This window comes from Diceros bicornis, chromosome 2 (assembly GCF_020826845.1).
Source record: "Diceros bicornis minor isolate mBicDic1 chromosome 2, mDicBic1.mat.cur, whole genome shotgun sequence".
Lineage (NCBI taxonomy): Eukaryota > Metazoa > Chordata > Mammalia > Perissodactyla > Rhinocerotidae > Diceros > Diceros bicornis.
The window spans coordinates 45,240,617-45,259,665 of NC_080741.1; the positions used below are offsets into that span (position 1 = coordinate 45,240,617).

At 40.0% G+C, this 19,049-nt stretch overlaps 1 protein-coding gene across 2 annotated transcripts in view; it reads left to right on the forward strand.

The window, feature by feature from the left end:
* The window catches only part of SNRK (SNF related kinase), a 64,607-nt gene extending 46,420 nt beyond the window's left edge, over positions 1 to 18,187 (forward strand). For both annotated transcript variants that reach the window (XM_058555989.1, XM_058555998.1), the window contains 4 exons: positions 2,552 to 2,693; positions 7,688 to 7,900; positions 10,322 to 10,456; positions 14,371 to 18,187. In XM_058555989.1, coding sequence (XP_058411972.1) covers positions 2,552 to 2,693; positions 7,688 to 7,900; positions 10,322 to 10,456; positions 14,371 to 15,589 — 1,709 coding nt within the window. In that variant the 3' untranslated portion in view covers positions 15,590 to 18,187. The remainder of the gene's footprint in view (positions 1 to 2,551; positions 2,694 to 7,687; positions 7,901 to 10,321; positions 10,457 to 14,370) is intronic.
* The last annotated feature ends 862 nt before the right edge of the window (positions 18,188 to 19,049 follow it).

Sequence of the window (19,049 nt, forward strand, 5' to 3'; positions counted from 1 at the left end):
ATAATTGGACTTCCTTGTTGCTGTTCAGGTTAATATTTAACAGAAAAAGAAAATTTTCTTTAACCAAGTAAGAATTTGGGATAATTATTAGTTGATATTTATATTATTTGTTTTATTTTTAAAACACTAGTTTTGTATAATGGCACTGTCAGATATCATCTCCAGTTAAACAGCATAGAGAAAAAGTAAAAAACTAAACTAGTTTATCCACCAAGTATGAGATGGTAGAAGAAATAATGTAACTAAACTTACTTTATAAAAATTGTTTTTGTAGGATTTATATGGAAAGATATGAATTTATTGTATCTCAAATACATATGTATTAATAGTTAGGTTTGGTGATAGTAGTAGCATTAGACATTGTCAATATTTTAACAACAGAATTAAGTTTTTATTTTAACTACCCTGATTTTTACGTTTATGCATTTTTATCGTAAGCCATTTACAATCCTCCCCTTCTCTGGGGAGGAGATAACCAAGTATATATTATAAACAAAAACTTGGTGAATTTCCCTCCTTTTGTAATGAACATCAGTGTAAAGGTGGGTTTACTTTTATAGTTAATTTCTAGAATATAACTGTTTTGTAAAATGAGGGACACGTGCATTAAAGGGAGAATAATTGTAATAGCCACTTGTTCTTGGTGGTAGCTTGAGAGTTGGGGCAAGTGACCAAAAATAGAGGTTCAAATTGTACAGAGGATTTGAGAACATCAACTATATAAATTTCCTTTAAAAATTATGGTAAGATACTACTAGGATTAGGGTTATAAATTCTTCTCACTGGATAGTTAAAGAACATGTGCAGCTGGCTACCATTACTCAGATTGCTTGAGTTTGAATGGAGGTGGTCCTCTGGATTCCAAGATCAAAGTAAAGAAATGTGAGTCAATGAGTGGAGATGAGTCCTGAGCCAGCTTGCTGTCCAGGGGCAGTAGGTCAGATAATTCATGCATCCAACAAGCAATGCCAGGCACACATCTTGCAGAGCCAAGTGTTTGGACTGAATGATCCTTAGGTCTCTTTCATTCTCATTTATATAAATGTTTTAATTTTAGTAGATTTTTCCATCTGCTTCACTAATTTCCATGGAGCATCCTTGGTAAAATTATTGTACATATCAAAAAATCACAGTGTGTATAACTTTTGGGTATACTACCTCTTTGTTTAGTTTGGACCAAGAAAAAGATATTAACAAGTTTTAATTCTCTTGGAAGATATTGTGGAACCTACATTGTTGTGGGTGTTTAAGCTTAAATGAAAACAGCAATTGAGTGTTATCCGATGTGGTGACAAAGGCCACGTGGCCTACCCCTTCATTCTCTTCTAAGCCTTTTGTGGTCTAGAAAGCTTCTTGAGTTGATCTCTTGTTATATGAATGCTTATATACTAATCATGTCTATAGTTTTTGGAATGAATGAATGGTTTGTGATGTCCTTCCTAAATGGATTCATCCTTTCATCATCATCTAATGCTAGAGTTGGGAGGTTTCTCAGATGTCAACTGGTCCAGCCTTACAATCATTACAGGAATGCCTTATGCAGAATATTAGACAGATGGTTGCCCAGCCTTGACTGGAATACTTACAGTGATGGGAAACTTACTATCTTTTCCAGTGTTTTAACAGCTTTATTAAATAGCTCTTGCTGTTTTCAAGCCAAAGTCTGCCTCCTGGTTACTTACACCTTCGGTCCTAGTCCTGTCCTCTGAAGTGATGGATAACCAGTCTTTCTCCTCATTGACAACCCAGGAATATTTCTCTCTTCTCTGAGCTTTAACTTTCTTATTTATAAAATGACCATGAGTTATATGATCTGGTTATCTCACCAGGATTGAGGTAAAGAACAACTGCGATAATTATGTCCTTAGGCAAATTCCTTTTCATGTCTCAGATTTTTAATATCTTAAGTTTTATCTCTGGTATATAATGTAATGGGAAAAACAGCAGTGTGAGTCCATTGGTTTGGGAACCTTGATACATACTTTCCAGTTGATGTTCTTACCATTAACAAATGAATTAATTCATTTCTTCATTGAACATTTATTGACCATTCACTATGTGCTTGGCACTTGCTTGGATCTTAAGTGAATATAAAAACAGTGAACAGGGCCTGGCCCGGTGGCGCAAGTGGTTAAGTGCACGTGCTCCACTTCGGCGGCCTGGAGTTCGCAGGTTCAGAACGCCGGGCGCGCACCGACGTACCGCTTGTCAGGCCATGCCGTGGCGACGTCCCATATGGAGTAGAGGAAGATGGCCACAGAGGTTAGCTAAGGGCCAGCCTTCCTCGGCAAAAAAGAGGAGGATCAGCATCAGATGTTGGCTCAGGGCTGGTCTCCCTCACAAAAAAAACAAAACAAAACAAAACAGTGAACAAGGCAGATACCTTCCCTGCCTTATTGGGGCTTCAGTTTTCTTCCCTAGATATTTTTACTTTGAGATATAAATGTCTTTCGACTATTCAAAATAATGTTATTAGTGTACTTTTACTCCTCTTAGTGTTTTTGGTTTTCTAACTTAGTCCATTATTTAACAGTATGTCTTTGATTTGCAGATATATGGAGTCTGGGAGTGATCCTTTTCATGTTGGTGTGTGGGCAGCCACCCTTTCAAGAGGCCAACGACAGTGAAACATTGACAATGATCATGGATTGCAAATATACAGTACCATCCCATGTGTCTAAAGAGTGTAAAGAGTAAGTAAAATAAAAAAATGTATGTGGATATCTGCATTCATTTTAAGTTTTGAATGTAGTATTTCTGCTCTTGTTAAGTTTGCTTTGTGCAGTTAACCTCAGAATTTGATTTGAAATTTAATATTCAAATATAGAATGTATTAGCCTATTTCTTAAATATGCCAGTTTTCAAGAAACCCATTGTATGCCTCTTCAGCCTCCAGGAGTGGTGGTTACTTTCACTTGAAAGGATGACATTACCATGAGAACTACTTTTCTCTTTTTGCATCAGCAAAAAGCAAGACCACCGGGAATTATTTTAAGTTCCAGAGAAGAGTTAGGACGTTTTCTTTCCTGAAATAGACCATCACCATACCATTTTAGGATTTACATAATGTGTCTCATAATTTTATTCACACAGTTGAGTAAGAACTCCCCCAGTTGAATAAGAGCTCTGTTTTGGTTTATGTGACTATGGGAAGCCAGCAACCAAAAGTACACTCAAATTGATTATTTGGAATTTAAAGCACTATATAATACTAGGATATGTGTAGTGAGAAACACTGTAATGGAATAAAAGAACTGTTGGGAGTGCAGTATTTCATTGACATTATGGGTGATATTTTTAAGTAAGCTCAGCTGAGATTATAGCTACTACTTAAGGAGTTTTGCTTTAATAACAAAGTTTTGAGTTTCTCCCATCAGCTGGTAAGAAGGAGATTTGATAGCTTGAGGAATCTTTTCTCCAAGTGGACCCCATCTTAGGCCATGTGGTAGTTGGTTAAGAGCTTAAGTATTCAAACTCTCTGGAGTCAAATATTGGCTTTTCTGTTTACTAATGATGTGAGAATGGTAGAACCTACCTTATAGGGTAATTGCGAAAACGAAATGAATTCGTGTATATAAAGCTCTTAGCTCAGTCCTTGGCACATAGGGAGCATGCAGTATGAATATTGAGAATGATGATGATGATTTTATGCCCTTACTATTATTATTCTTTACCCCAGGAAGCAGGGCTGCTGTCTGTGGGTCTACGTTGTGTGAATGTTAGTTGTTTATAAATCAAGGAGTATCCCCACAACCCCTACTGAAAAACTAAAACAGACTAACTTATTTTTGTATTGACATATATCATTCAAACAAATGTATAAAATGTGTGTGTAGTAAAACTAACACCTGTGTACTCATTTTCCAGCTTAAGAAATAGAACAGTTCTAATATCTTAGAAGCCTTCTCTGTGTCTCTCCCTCCCAGAGGGATGTTTAATAATCGTAGGACCATTCAGTTTTTTACTTTTTCCTGTGTCAGTTTTGCTAAGTTGTGTTTTTTAAGGAACTTGTCGTTTTATCTAAGTTTTCAAATTTATTAGCCTCAAGTATTTATAGTATCCTCTAATTATATTTTTAAAGTCTAGAGATCAGTCAGGATATTGCCCTTCTTCATTTTAGTACTGACAGTTTTTACCTTCTCATTTTTATTTTGATGAGTCTTGCCTGAAGTTTGTTCATATTATTAGTCTTTTTCAAAGAACTACCTTTGAAAAAGCTACCTTTGTCTTTATTAATTTACTATTGTGTTTTTTGTTTTATATTATTAATACTCTTTTACCTTGTCTGATTATTTCCTTTTACCTACTTAATGGGCTAATTTCTTTTGTTAGTTTTCTTTCTTGTGTTGGATACCCAGCTCAGAAATTTTCCTTTTCTAATGTAATAAAGCTTTAAGTTGCCTCCCAGTACCATTTCAGCTGTATCCCACTGGTTTTGATTTATAGTCCTTTTGTTATTATTCAGTTCTGAGTATTTTATAGTTTTCATTGGTTTATTTGACTCATGAGTTTTAGAGGGATATTTTAAATTTCCAAATGTATAGTTTTTCTAATTAGTTTTTTGTTAGTGATTGCTAACTTAATTGCATTGTGGTCCAGGTATATAGTCTATATGGTACTAGTTTTTTTTCTAATTGTTAAGGCTTCCTTATGGCCTAGCATGGAGTCAATTTTTGTAAATAATCCTTCTGTTCTGGAAAAGAATATATATTTTTTAATTGTTGGGGTCAAAGTTCTATATAAATCCTTAAGATCAAGCTTGTTAATTATGTTGTTCAAAATTACTTACAACCTTTCTGAGTTTTTTGACTGCTTGATTTATCACTGAGATATTTTTTCACTACGATAGCAGATTTATTGTTTTATTCTTGGAGGTCTGTCAGTTTTTGCATGTTTTGAGGCAATGTTATTAGGTACAAACAAGTTGAAAACTATTGTATCTTTCTGGTGAATTGAACCTTTATATCACTATTTATCTCTAGTAATGCTTTTTACCTTAAAGTCAATCTGTGTTATAATAGTTTTAGCTAACCACACCAATCTTCCTTTGGTTAGCACTCGTGTGCTATATAGTTTTCCATTCTTTTACCTTAAACTTTTCATCATCTTGGTTTAAATACATCTTTTCTTTTTTTTTTTTTTATTTTGAGGAAGATTAGCCCTGAGCTAACATCTGTTGCCATCCTCCTCTTTTTTTGCTGAGAAAGATTGGCCCTGGGCTAACATCCATGCCCGTCTTCCTCTCCTTTATATGGGACTCCGCCACAGCATGGTTTGACAAGTGGTGCGTAGGTTCGCACTCAGGATCCGAACCTGCAAACCCCGGGCCGCCAAAGCAGAGTGCACGAACTTAAGCTCTCTGCCACTGAGCTGGCCCCTAAATACATCTTTTTTAACAGCTGAAAGCTGAGGGTTTTTTTATCCCATCTGAGCATTTTTGTCTTATTTGGAGAGTTTATTCCATTTATATTTATTGTGTTCACTGATAGATATAGATGTATTTATGCTATCATTTCATGTGCTTTATATTTGTCCTACTTTTTCATTTTTTTTTTTTATCCAGTCCTTTTTTGGGATTGGTGGAGGTTTTTCTTTTTCCCCTTATTTGACTTTTCCCCTTAACTAGCTTGGGAATTATAGTCAATTATTTTAGTGATTTCCCTATCTATTTTAACCCACACATACATGTTTGTTTAATTTAATAAAATCTATAGTTAATTATTATCTTTATTCTCTTCCCAAACAACACAAAATCCTTAAAATACTTTACCATTTAATATTTTAGTAATCTTTTTTTAACTCCATAAATTAGACAGTATTATCGTTCTATATAGTAAAAATTGTTTAGAATTATCTAGATGTTTGATAAGAACTTTGTTTATCCTTTTAGTTGGGATCACATTCTTCTGCCAGAATTACATCTTTTAGAATTTCTTTTGATGAGCATCTATTGGTGCTCAGCTTTCTCAGTTTTTATTTGAAAATGTCTTTATGTCACATATGCGCTTGAAAGACAGTTTTATTGAGTGTAGAATTCTAGGTTGACAGTTATTTTCCCTCAGGTCATTGAGATATTGGATATTATTCCACTATCTTCTGACATCTCTTGTTGTTCTTGAGAAGTCAGCTGTCCATCTTGTTGTTCTTACATAGGTGATCTGTCTTCTCTCTCTGGCTGCTTTAAGAGCTTTTATTTATTCTGCTTAGTATATTTTAGGCTTCCGGTTCAGGACTTGTGTTCTTTGATGAATTTGGGAAATTCTCACCATTATCTTTTCAAATACGTTTGAAAAGTTTCTTCCCCATTTTCTCATTCCTTGTTAGGTATTTTCACTCTGTCCTCCTTGTCTTTTCACCTCTTTCATATTTTCTCTCTCTTAGTCCACCAATACAGGGTTATTTCCTTGACTCTATCTTCCAATTCATTAAATCTCTTTATGTCTACTTCTTAAAATTTGTCCATTGATTTTTTTTTTTTAACTTACAATTATTATTTTTCACTATTAGAAGCCCTCAAGTCTTTTTAAAGTCTTTTTTAAGTCTTTTGTTCCCTGATGGTATTTTCAAGCTTCTTCTTCATGACTTAAATGTATTTAACACAGTTATATTTTGTGTCTGAAAATTTCAATATTTGAAGTCTTTGCATTCTGATTTTCCTGTCATGTTTTTCAGTTCTTGCTAATGGGACCTTGTTTCCTTTGTCTTTTTTGACTGTAAGGTCATATTCCTTGTAATATCATGTGGGGAGTTCTTTTAACTTACATTGCTACAGAAAGGGTCTGCATTTACTTTTCTACTGGTTCCCCAGGAGTAAAGCAGCCTGAAACCACTTTAAATTAACTTCTTCACTATGTGTACCACACAGATATCATTAATTTGGACCACAAACTTGTGTGAGGACCAGTTTGTAGTTAGAAGTTCTTAGAAGAAATTCCCTGCCCTACCTCCACAGCCAGTGTTGAGGCAGGGGAGTTTCCTTCTTGACGTGTTAGCAGTAGATTTGTTTCTCATTGCTCATTCACCTTCACATTCAGGCTGGGGTCCCAGCTCTTTGCAGGGGCTCTAGTTGTACTCCCCACCTTCAGTAGGCCCTACATGTTCTGTTCTGTTCCACGCACTCAGTGTAGCCTTCAAAACTGAAGCAGAAACAATCAGGCCAAAGGCCAGCTTTGTCGTTCGCCTCCTCAGAGTCCTGCTTTTACTCCATTTTTACCTGCTGAGTATTCCTTATTTATTTATTATTTTGCCAATACAATGCCTTTAAACAAAATATATGTCTAAAAAGATATGGCATTTTGGTTGTTTTCATCAGGAGGGTCATTCATTCTTCCTGAAACAAGCTGGCTCATGTACTCTATGCTGTATGTCATTGCTGATCATTATATCTGGTTCTGATATGCTACTAAGTCACAGTCAATTCAAGGACAGATGTTGATACCTAAAGTTAAGTCTAGATGATAGGAAACTGGTGTGTGTTTGGCTTATTAGTATATCTGGTGGTTTTATTTTTTATTTTATGAATCTGATGGCACTAAATTTTCTTTATTCCCATCTGCCACACCACTACCACTAGTGAACCCAGTGAAATTGTATAAGTGTAGGAAACTATTTTGATTAATAAAATGATCCACCATTACTAATCCCTGTCAGCAGTTTGCTTTAACAATTGACTTCCCTTCCTTTCCAGCCTGATTACACGGATGCTACAGAGAGATCCCAAGAGAAGGGCCTCTTTAGAAGAGATTGAAAACCATCCTTGGCTTCAGGGAGTGGACCCTTCACCAGCCACAAAGTATAACATCCCCCTTGTGTCATATAAAAACCTCTCGGAAGAGGAGCACAACAGCATCATTCAGCGCATGGTGCTCGGGGACATAGCGGATCGAGACGCCATTGTAGAGTATGTGAGCCTCATCAGTACAGGGGCCATGGGTTTAGGATTCTTGGAATGGGTTCTCTTCTTAACTTGTCAGGGCCTGTGGACACTGTGTAATGCATAAAGTTCCCACTTGGCAGGGGTTATGTCATTTATCTCTAGAGTTCTTGGCCCAGAGCCTGGCTCATAGGTTTTATTATTTTTTTGTTTTTATTTTTGTACTAGTGAATAAGTAAACCATTGCTGGGTGGTGTCAGGGAGTCCTGTGGCCTTTCTCCCTCCTGACGGGTACGTTGGAATAGGCTGTTTTGTATCCCAGTGTGTACCTTGTCCATAGCTGTACCCTCTTCATCCTTGTGTCTTGCTCTGGTCCCCACAGTGAGCAGGGAGAATGGGACAGCACTGCAAGTCCTCTAAATCAGGGGTTGGCTTGTGGCCAGTCATACATTTTTGTAAGTAAAGTTTTAGTGGACTGCAGCCATGCCCATTTGTTCACATATTGTCCATGGCTACCTTGGGCTACAGTACCAGAGGAGCTGTGAGAGGGACCACATGGCCCACAAAGCCTCAAGTATTTAGTCTCCTTTAGAGCCCTTCCTGCAGCAACCTGGAACCCACCAGATACACAAGTTGTTAATCAAGTCCTTTAAAACCAGCCAGTTTTAATAACCCGAGAAGTTTGGAATCAAGGATAATATAAAGATGCAATTGCTTTAACAGTGATTCATTTCTATAAGAGTTCCTGTCTGTAAAAATATGAAGCATTTCCACAAATGAAAAGTCTAAAATTATTTAACCTGTTGAATGAAACAGTTAGGTATGATGGAAGGAGGATATACTTGGGGGGCAAAAAAGGGGTTCCTGTTGGGAGGGCCACTCTGGCAAGCTGAGTGGTCTGACCCAGTTACCTGACCTTGGGGAAGAGGAGCCTGTGGGTTGGATTTACAGATCTCTGCAGCAGGTCAGGCTGTCACACGTGACACCCAGAGGGTCAGACCAGAGGGCAGCCTCTGAAGAAAGGACATACCTTTAGGGTGTTTTTAGTACACTGGAAAGAAAGATTTATAAAAATAAACTCAGGTTCATAATTTTGGTTTAAGTACGCATTTCTACAGGTCTCTAAGAGTATTATGAGTTTGCACAGATTGATCCACAGCTACTTAAATGACCTAAACAGACAGAGAAGAGCAGGACACTTGCTATTCCTGCCAAGGACGCTCACTTTAGGAATGTGTAGAAAATGATTTTTGAGTGGAGAAGAGGCTGTTCGTATCTTCCTGAATTGGCTTAATGTTCTTAGCTTAAATAAATACATGCAGTTGTGTCCTTTAGAACTATTTAATTCATGCCAGTTCAATTATAAATCCAAAAGGAGGGGCAGTTTAAACGGTTCAGGTGATTCCTGTGCCCATCCACTAGTGAGCATGTGCTGTGCTCCCAGCTAGTCTCGGGTCTTGCCTGCTGCTCACATGACGAGCATCTCCTCATTCTGAGGGTGATTCCTGAGTGCAGAGACACACATTGGGTGGTCCCTGAACACAAGTCAACGGCTTTATCCAGTGCTCACCTGGAGGAACCACTCTAGGACGTTGTTCTGACTCCTGCGTTTCACTTGGGTCTTGCTTTGGAATCTCTCGCCTCAGCCCATCCTGCCCCCATTAGTTGTGGCCCCACTGTACATCTTGTGAAAAGTGATCCCTATATTGCTTCTTTCACAAGTGTTCATTGTGTATTTTCACTAACTATGGAAAGTTCCTGAAAAGCATAATTACGTATGCCTTGTGGATCCTCTGCGCACTCATGCCATGTCCCCCGACAGGCCAGCTGCAGGGTAGCAGGCAGGGCCCCAGCCCCTCTCCTGCACAGTGCCCAACCAGACTAAGTACTCAGAGAGCGTTGCTTTTGAAATGGATGAATGAATACATAGATTTTATTCAAAGAAAGGCTAATGACAGGTTCTCAGTTACATTAGTAGTTCATTAATTCTAAAATGCCAGTAAAAACAGTGTAAAAATAAACTTTTCCTAATTTTTTGATTGATACCAGTGTTTCAGTGCACATTCGTAGAACTCACTTCATACTTCTAGTGGAAGCAAGTAAGCCAATTTAATGAAAACAAACACTTTGACACACATTAAATTTTTGGATAATGTGTACATTCTTAGAAGCTTCATTACCTTTTGTTATGCATCTAAAACTGACGTTCAGCTTAGCTACTGTCAGCATTTTGGATTTCTTACTAATTGAACATTTTTATGCAGTTTTTTTTTTTGAATTTGAAGAGTGATCTAAATACTCATTTTTTTTCTTGTTTTTGTATTTTTCTTATTTTAAACATTCTGGGTCATTGGATTTCATTTGCTTGTACTTAAAAAAAAATCAGTTCTGTTTGTAAAAAACAAACCTGCTGGTGTGGCTTATATTTGCTCTCCCTTATTTCCTCAGAGCCCTGGAAACCAACAGGTATAACCACATCACAGCCACTTACTTCTTGCTTGCTGAAAGGATCCTGAGGGAAAAGCAAGAGAAGGAAATACAGACCAGATCTGCAAGCCCTAGCAATATCAAGGCCCAGTTTAGGTGAGAAAAAAATCTTCACTGATTTTAGTAAGTTAACGTTTTGAAATAGTGAACTTTTTTTTTTTAACGCTTTCTTACTCTGTGGGCCAAGAGTATGAACAGTGATGGCAGCCTCATTAGAGAGGCCATGTGTGGGCTCTCCATGTGCATGGGGTCTTAGTTCCTCTGTCACCAAGGACACCTTCCTCTTCTGGGCTCAGTGGGGAGAGGGGCTGCGGCTCCTGGCCTAGCCAGGAAAATACGTTTGGAGAAGCAGCCTCAAGCCAGAGTGTCTGTCAGCTATTTTCATTAAACTTCCAGATCTGACATGTATAAATGTGTTATTTTCTTTAATTTTTCATTTCAGGAGCAAGGCTGAATTTTCCCTCCGTTATTTGAAATAATTTTTAAAAAAATGTAGGACATTTCTGTGCCACGATCTTATCTCGGGATTTTAGAGATTTGACAGATCAGCTAGTTGATTTATTAGCTGCTTGACCTTGGGAGGTCACTTAACCTCTCTTATGACTCAGCTTGCTGATCTGCAAAATGGGAGTAATAATACTGTTTACCTCCTGGGGTTGTGGTGAGGGATAAGTGAATTTATATGTGAAGTACTTTGAACTGGGCTCCTGAGTTTGCTGTCATTGTTATGAATATCGCACCACTATATGGTCTTTGGTAAAGTAGTAAGTGTGCTCGCCCCTCTTCTTTTCTTCTCCTTCTCACCCACCTCCCTACTTTTCTTTGTCTTCTGCCATATTATCTTTCCATTTAAAATCAAAGCATGGGAAAGGTTACTTTTTTATGTCATCATTATGAAATTTATTTAGAATTTATCTTTATTCAGATAAAGTAATCAGTGGAATTGTAGTGATTTAAAAACAGAAGGATGCTCCTGATTCTGAATAATTCTCTGCTTGTACATCCAACTAGATATGAATACATGTGTGTGAATATGTAATAATAATTATTTAAAAGAGTAAGAAAACCATCCGATTTTAAATCACTAGCAGTCAGCCTGCCATGTGTGGGTTTGGGTGGATGACAGAGAAAAGAGAAGAAAACATTCCCGAGTGGCCAAAGACTAAAGACTTAGAAGTCTAGTGTAACTGGAGAATGAATTTAGTGACTTCATTTATACCCTGGATGTATTCTTCTGTGATGAAAACCAGGCACTCTGTCTGGTGTCTGCTTGGAAGAGGACTGAGCCCTGGGCAGCGAGGGGCCTCTTGAGCATGAGACAAACCAGGAAAGTGACGCTGAGAGGTTCGGGTCGCCTCGTCCTGACCCCAGCCCTCCAGCAGGAAGAGTAGCCTCAGGGCAGAGTCACCGCACCCCAACTGAGTCTGGAGCCACCGCAGCCTTTTGGAGAAGCAAATATTTAGATTTGAACTGCTTTCTGTTCAGTGAAACAGATCAAAACTCAATCTAAAGTTGATTAAATATGTAAATGAGTTAAATTGGCTTTACTTTGTTATAGAAATTACAGAGCCAACAGTGGCTATAAGGAAATATCAGAGCCTTCTGCACAGTTTTCTTTTAACCCTCCCGGGGATTCTGGAGTAGAGGTGCTGTGAGGGCCTCTCATCCTCCTGCGGCCCACAGCCCATGGCCCACGGGCTGGTGGTGGGTGACTGCTTACTTGCCTTCTCTTTATTGTCACTGTGGCTTTGTTGTCAAAATGGTGGACCTAACTTGGTTCCATTGCTGGGTACGCTTTGGGGTCAGAGTGACCTGGGATGTAGAAACCTGGACCTAGTCAGGAGATGGGTGTTTAAACCAGCATAGAGAGTTGTAGGGGACAGGAGTGGGCAGTCAAGCCAGGGAGAGCCAGCCACAGCGAGTGGATACATTCTTTGGCCCTGTCAGTGTGGGGTGGACACCTGATGTGGTCTGTTAGAAGAGGCCTTGAGAAGTCCTCCAGGGAGCTGACCTCAGCACAGGAAGGGGTTGGTGCCCGCTCCTCTCAGAAACTAAGTGGGAGAACCACTGAGGCCTGACTGCAAAGGTCCCGTCTCTTCAACAGGCCATCATTCAGAGGACTTCAGAGGTCGCAGAGTGAAGCCACTGCCCTGGGGATTAGTAACCATGGACCCCAACCTAGATGTCACTGTCTTTAAGCCTGTGTAACCTTGGGCAGGTTACTTACCCTCTCTGTGTTTTGATTTTTTCATCTGTAAAAGGGGATAATAATAGCACCTACCTCATGGGACTGTGGTGGGATTAAATGAATTAATCCCTGTCAGGCTCTCACAGCAGAGTTGGCTCTAGTGAGCACTCAATGATTGTGAACTCTGTCATCAGTGTGACTCATTTCCAATTCTTGTTAGCAGTCTTTCTTCTCTTTCCTTAAGATAAGCCATGATTTTCTCCCTCTGGCTGTAAAGATTACTTATTTAGTCTAGCACAGCATTGGGCTCAGATACATTCTCAATAAATGTGAGCTATTTAACAATTTGCTTTACTCATATAAATAATAAGAGCCGTTGGTTCAGAAGCGGCTGACAGAGTGACCACTGTAGCTGTAGTGTTTACGCATCTTGTTTCTGGGGGTCATTCTGAGAGGGGTTTTGGCTTTCTTTTAAGTTGAGGGGGGAGGAGAGGAGAGAAGAGCCTCCATGACATCTGTGCCCCGCCTCATCCTCCAGTGGATTGGCTGCTGCTCTGGTGGGTCAGACACGCTTCCAGCACCTCACCTCCCACCACAGGGCTTCCGCACTGATTGCCCAGGTGAAGTTTTGAGTGGCTGCTCTTTCAGGAACAGAGGAAGGTTATGTGCAGTTCTCCAGGACCACGATGCTCACCAGGGGTTTGTACATTTGTGTTGGTGGAGGACAGATGACTTGTCCAGAGACACTGCTTGCCCTCAGATGCATTGAACACTATGCTCAGCTTTTTTTATAAACTACCAAGCAGTGACCAGCAAATGGACCCACTCCATCCTTGAGGGAGAGGATAAAGCTCTGAGTGGAGGGAAAGAGGTCTGTTATAAATCCCTATGAGTTTTTTAAAGCTCTAGATTTAATTGGGTTTTATTTCTAGGATAACATGATTGGTGTGAAATGAAAATGTCATAGTGTGGAAGTGGCTGTTTTAAATGTCTCTAGCATCTCCTGTTGCCCTGGGCAGAGAGAACAGTTGAGAATTCCAAGATGTTTATTCAAAACAGGGTAGAGACTTCATTTTCCAAAGTCTTTTTCTTTGGCTACCAAGCCATGTTCTTGTTAATTAGGTGACTCCAGACTGGGGAATAAAATCAAAGTTTAAATATTAGTGGATTTTGCTCTCTAGTACTCTTGTGTGGGCATTTAAAAATATATTTATATTTAGCTTTTTCAGTGCATTTTTTAATTGGTGAAGAAGAGACGTATGTATGCCAATATACATTACTTTTCTCTACAGTATTCTCATATTTAAACCCATTAAACTGTTTCCATTTATTTTTGTAAACATCAAACTTTTACTCCATTCTGTAATATCTGGAGGACTGGAAATTTCAGGTGAATTTTATTAGCAATAATATACCTTCAAAGGCTGTGATCTAAGAGCCAAAGGAAAAAAACGTGTGTGGTGTTCAAGTTTTGCTCTGGTGATAACACCCTTGTGCATTTTAAAAAGGTTTTTCTTGTGGTATACAACTTTCGTGTAGAAAAGGTGGAGTAGCTCTTTGCCCCCTCTCTTCTGACAGCTGTGATGAAGTTTTCGTTTGGCCAGTAAGCCACAGACTGAACCATGTTTCAAAACCACATTTGCCCTTCTGGTGTCCTTGCTGATGTTTACAGGATGTTGAACGGGTTTGCAAGGCTACTTTTTCTTTTTCTTTTTTTTTTTTTTTTAACTTTGTGGATTTTGTCCCAGTAAGTATATACAATGTCCTTTAGTAAAGTCTGCATATTATTACATAGCTTTTCTTTTTCCAATCTGTTACATAGGCAGTCATGGCCAACCAAAATTGATGTACCCCAGGACCTTGAGGATGACCTCACGGCCACTCCTTTGTCCCATGCAACTGTCCCTCAGTCTCCAGCTCGGGCTGCCGACAGTGTCCTCAATGGCCACAGGAGCAAAGGCCTGTGTGACTCGGCTAAGAAAGACGACCTCCCTGAGTTGGCTGGACCAGCACTCTCCACGATGCCCCCCGCAAGCTTGAAACCCACAGCCAGTGGGCGGAAGTGTCTGTTCCGGGTGGAAGAAGATGAAGAGGAAGATGAGGAGGACAAGAAACCCATGTCCCTGTCAACACAAGTGGTTTTGCGCCGGAAGCCGTCTGTGACCAACCGCCTGACATCGAGAAAGAGTGCTCCTGTCCTCAACCAGATCTTTGAGGAAGGGGAATCTGATGACGAGTTTGACATGGATGAGAACCTGCCTCCCAAACTGAGCAGGTTAAAGATGAACATTGCTTCCCCGGGCACAGTTCACAAACGCTACCACCGGAGGAAAAGTCAGGGCCGGGGCTCCAGCTGCAGTAGCTCGGAGACCAGTGATGACGACTCTGAAAGCCGACGGCGGCTTGATAAAGATAGCGGGTTCACCTACTCCTGGCATCGCCGGGATAGCAGCGAGGGGCCCCCTGGCAGTGAGGGGGATGGTGGGGGCCAGAGCAAGCCGAGCAATGGCAGCGGAGGGGTGGACAAGGCCAGCCCCAGTGAGAACAATGCCGGCGGGGGCAGCCCTGCCAGCGGCTCTGGCGGCAACCCCACCAACACGTCGGGCACCACACGCCGCTGCGCCGGCCCCGGCAACTCCATGCAGCTGGCCTCGCGCAGTGCCGGGGAGCTCGTGGAGAGCCTCAAACTCATGAGCCTCTGTCTTGGCTCCCAGCTGCATGGGAGCACCAGGTACATTATTGATCCACAGAATGGCTTGTCGTTTTCCAGTGTGAAAGTCCAGGAGAAATCCACGTGGAAAATGTGCATCACCTCCATGGGGAATGCGGGGCAGGCCCCTGCAGTGGGCAGCATAAAGTTTTTCTCTGACCACGTGGCAGACACCACCACTGAATTAGAACGGATAAAGAGCAAGAACCTGAAAAATAATGTGCTACAGCTACCTCTGTGTGAAAAGACCATCTCTGTGAACATCCAGCGGAACCCTAAGGAGGGTCTGCTGTGCGCCTCCAGCCAGGCCAGCTGCTGCCACGTCATTTGACTGTGGGCCCAGCCTGGCCGCTGGCAGCTTCCTGCTCAGAGCAGTGAAGACCGGCTCACTTCACTGTTCCCTTTTCGGTTTTACTATTTTAAAGCGGGCAATTATTTATTACTTTTTCATTTGTTCGCCTGACGATGTGACAATGCATGGTCTTTGTGCATGCTGCTAGACACTTCTTTTCCAGCCGAAAAGTCTATTGTGTAATTTTTACATTTATAATTTTAATGTGGATGATCAGGATTAAATTAAAGTGTATATTTGGAACCTGATATAAATGGAGCACTTAGAAATTTGATGTTCTGCACTTAAACTAGAGAGAGAGAAAAAAATGTTTTTGTTTCCTTGTAAGAACCTAAATTCCTGTCCTGACCTTCTGTGAAACGGAAACTCCGTGCTCTGAGGCACACTCTGGTGTCTGAGACGGAACCAAAGCAATAACGTTGCGATGTCGACAAGCCTGGAGCCCGCGAGTGTGCGCCCCACCTTCCGAGGCCTGTGCAGAGCCGATTACAGCGAGCGTCTGCACTGAGAACCTTAAAACCATGAGCTCAGTGTCCCCACACCTGTGTGTCTTAAGCTATCGTGTGAAAAAAAGTTTGGCCTCTTAAAATTGAACTGAAAAAGATTTTCTTATTTTGTAATAGGTGAGATAAAGTACTTAGATGTATAAGGCAGCTTCCCCTGTAGTGGTCAGTTACAAGCAGACAATCTTAACTGTGTAATGTGATGAAGTGAACTGATGATGTCTTAGCTCTACTTAGGGAGTGTGTGTCTGTCTAACAGACACAGAGATGCTTGGTGTAAACTCCTTCCTGTAGGGCACACCCCAGGTTTCCTTTAAAACCATGTAGACAGAAGAAACTACAGGGCCTAATATGGAAGCACAGGTGCAGAGAGGTTGGCAAAGTCAAAGTCGCATGAATTTAAAAAAAAGAAAAATGGGACTTGATTTTTAGGAGTTTGGTAATTAGGTTGTCTTTTTTGTTATTTCCATTCTTTTACATTCTTTAAGTCAGTTGTGAAAATTGGCTGATGAAAAATTACACCTAAAAGGGTAAAATTTACACATACAGCAAACAAAAATGCACAAAGCCTGCTTTGTTTTTGTTTTGTTTTTGCTGGAAGTGGTTTTCCCTTTGCCTTCCTGCCAAAACAATAATCAAAGAACTCTTGCTTTAAACTGTTCCTGTACAAAGACTACTTTTGACCAGATAATCATCTTTTGTGGCTTTTTATCTTATAGGAGATAGTATATTGCAGATTGCTAATTTTGGAAGGGGCTGGATGCTACTTTTTCATGCTGTGTCCTAGGGGTCTTAAAAGCAGTGCTTAGCAACATTGGTGATAGGATGTGGCTCCGCCCCAGGGCCTTCCCACGCTCAGCAGTCTCCCGTCATCTGACGGTCACCTAGTCTGTAGAGTGGGCAGAGCACCAAAGGATGGCATTCCATTGGTCACAGTTTCTCCAAGTACACACTGGCTCTGCTACGCTAGGATTCATATATTTTACTCAGAACTCTGAATTTCACAGTATACTTACTAAACTAAGTAAAGATGAAACTTAAAATACTTATTTTACTTTCTAGATCTAGGCTAGATATGTTTTATGCTACAGCTCTAGTTCATTGTGATATTTATAATTGAAAGCTACAAGAATAGATGTGTGGGTGAAGCCATAGAACATATTTGCTTGAAATTCTTGAGCAGGGATCTTATAAAGGGCCAGAAATAAGATGTGTGGTTCACATAGAGAGTGAGCAGAACATCTGTATTAAACGTAGGAGAGAAGTTGATGAAGGGCATTGGCAATAAACTCTTTGTTGCAGCTGTTTTCCAAGTAATGTAAATACTTTTTCTTGTGATTATGTATAGCCTTGGAATGGCACCTTTTAACTAACCCATATGTGTTTGGTTTCCAATGGTTTTTTATATTCAGATGTATATATGGTGCTCACTTTAGGATCAGCAGTGTTGACCATTTATGCTGCATAGCTGTATTATAGCCTTATTAGTTGTGTGTGGTTGGTTGACCCTCTGGGTCTACAAATGTTAGTCTGAGTGGCGTCTTACGTATTTGTTCATAAGTGAATGATTGTGCATGTGTTGTATGTCATAGTATGTCGTCACATAAAAGGGAGGGAGCGAATAACCATTACATTAATATTGGACCAAACTACTTACTTGTTCTAAATGGTTTCTTGTACCCCTTAACCTGTCTTCAGAAGTTGCTTAGAGTTATAGTGTGTAAATTAAATATTGTGGAAAAACAATTAGTCTTGTATTTGTGTGTGTGTGTATCTATATGTCTGTATATATATATATAAAAATATAAAGTTATGTACTTCTGGCAGTTCTATCTGTATTTAAAGATGTGACAATCTTAACACTGATTTTAGGAATAGCTGTGAGACTAAATCAAAGATATCCCTACCAAGTAAGAATTAATATGTTTTAAGAGGGTACAGAATTATCAGCTGATTTGGTCAGTTGCTTCCATTGCTGGTTGATTTTCCTCATTGTATAAACATTGACAGGTATGTGACAAATGGGAAAAAAATGCAAATAATAAAGTGGCATATTGGTGTTCAGCAATACAAACTGCGTCTCATGTTCTGTTTTTTCTCATGAATGCAGCTTTCTATAGTCCCAGCCTGGCTTAGACCCAACTTGCCACATCCTGCACTGCCAGATGTGACTGAAAAAATACAATCATGACTCTTCTTGCTTTAAACTGATGACCACAAGTCTCATGTAGGCCTCAGGACTGCCCATTAATTACACTTTATTTCCCCAATTCATCTGCTGTCCTCACTCGGCTGGTCATCATGCTCCCCTAATAACTGAATAAACAGAAGCAATGAGAACTGCCACAAGCTCTCACTTGTACCTTCCTGCCTTGGTGTGTATCCACACGCCCTGCCCTTCCTCCTGATAGTGTGAGTCCAAGGTCAATTCCTTCACTCACACCTTGAGACTTTATAGGTATAAGTGAGGCAGCTGTGAGGACTTGATTCGTCATTCTCTTCCTTCTCTTGTATTATCAATCTTTGCTTTCCTAATAGATCATTCCTAACAGCAAACAAAACAAACATGATTTTATTCCCCTATCTTAAAAAAATGTGTTTGTTGTCCTCTAGCTGTTGCCACATTTCTCTATTCCTCTTGTCCACTCTTGAACCTTCCAATCAGGCTCTTGCTCCTATCACCCCACCAAAACTGCTTTGCTCAAGGAGCGATGACCTCCATGTGCTAAATCCAGTGGTTAATTTTTAAAAACGGCTTTGAGATGTAATCCACATACCACATAATTCACCAGTTTAAATTGTACAATTCAATGGTTTTTAGTATATTCTCAGAGTTGTGCAACCATTACCATAAACACAAAGAGAAATTTTGTACCCCTTAGCACATTCTCCCTTTCCCCTCAACTCACCAGCCCAGCCTCAGCCCCAGGCAACCA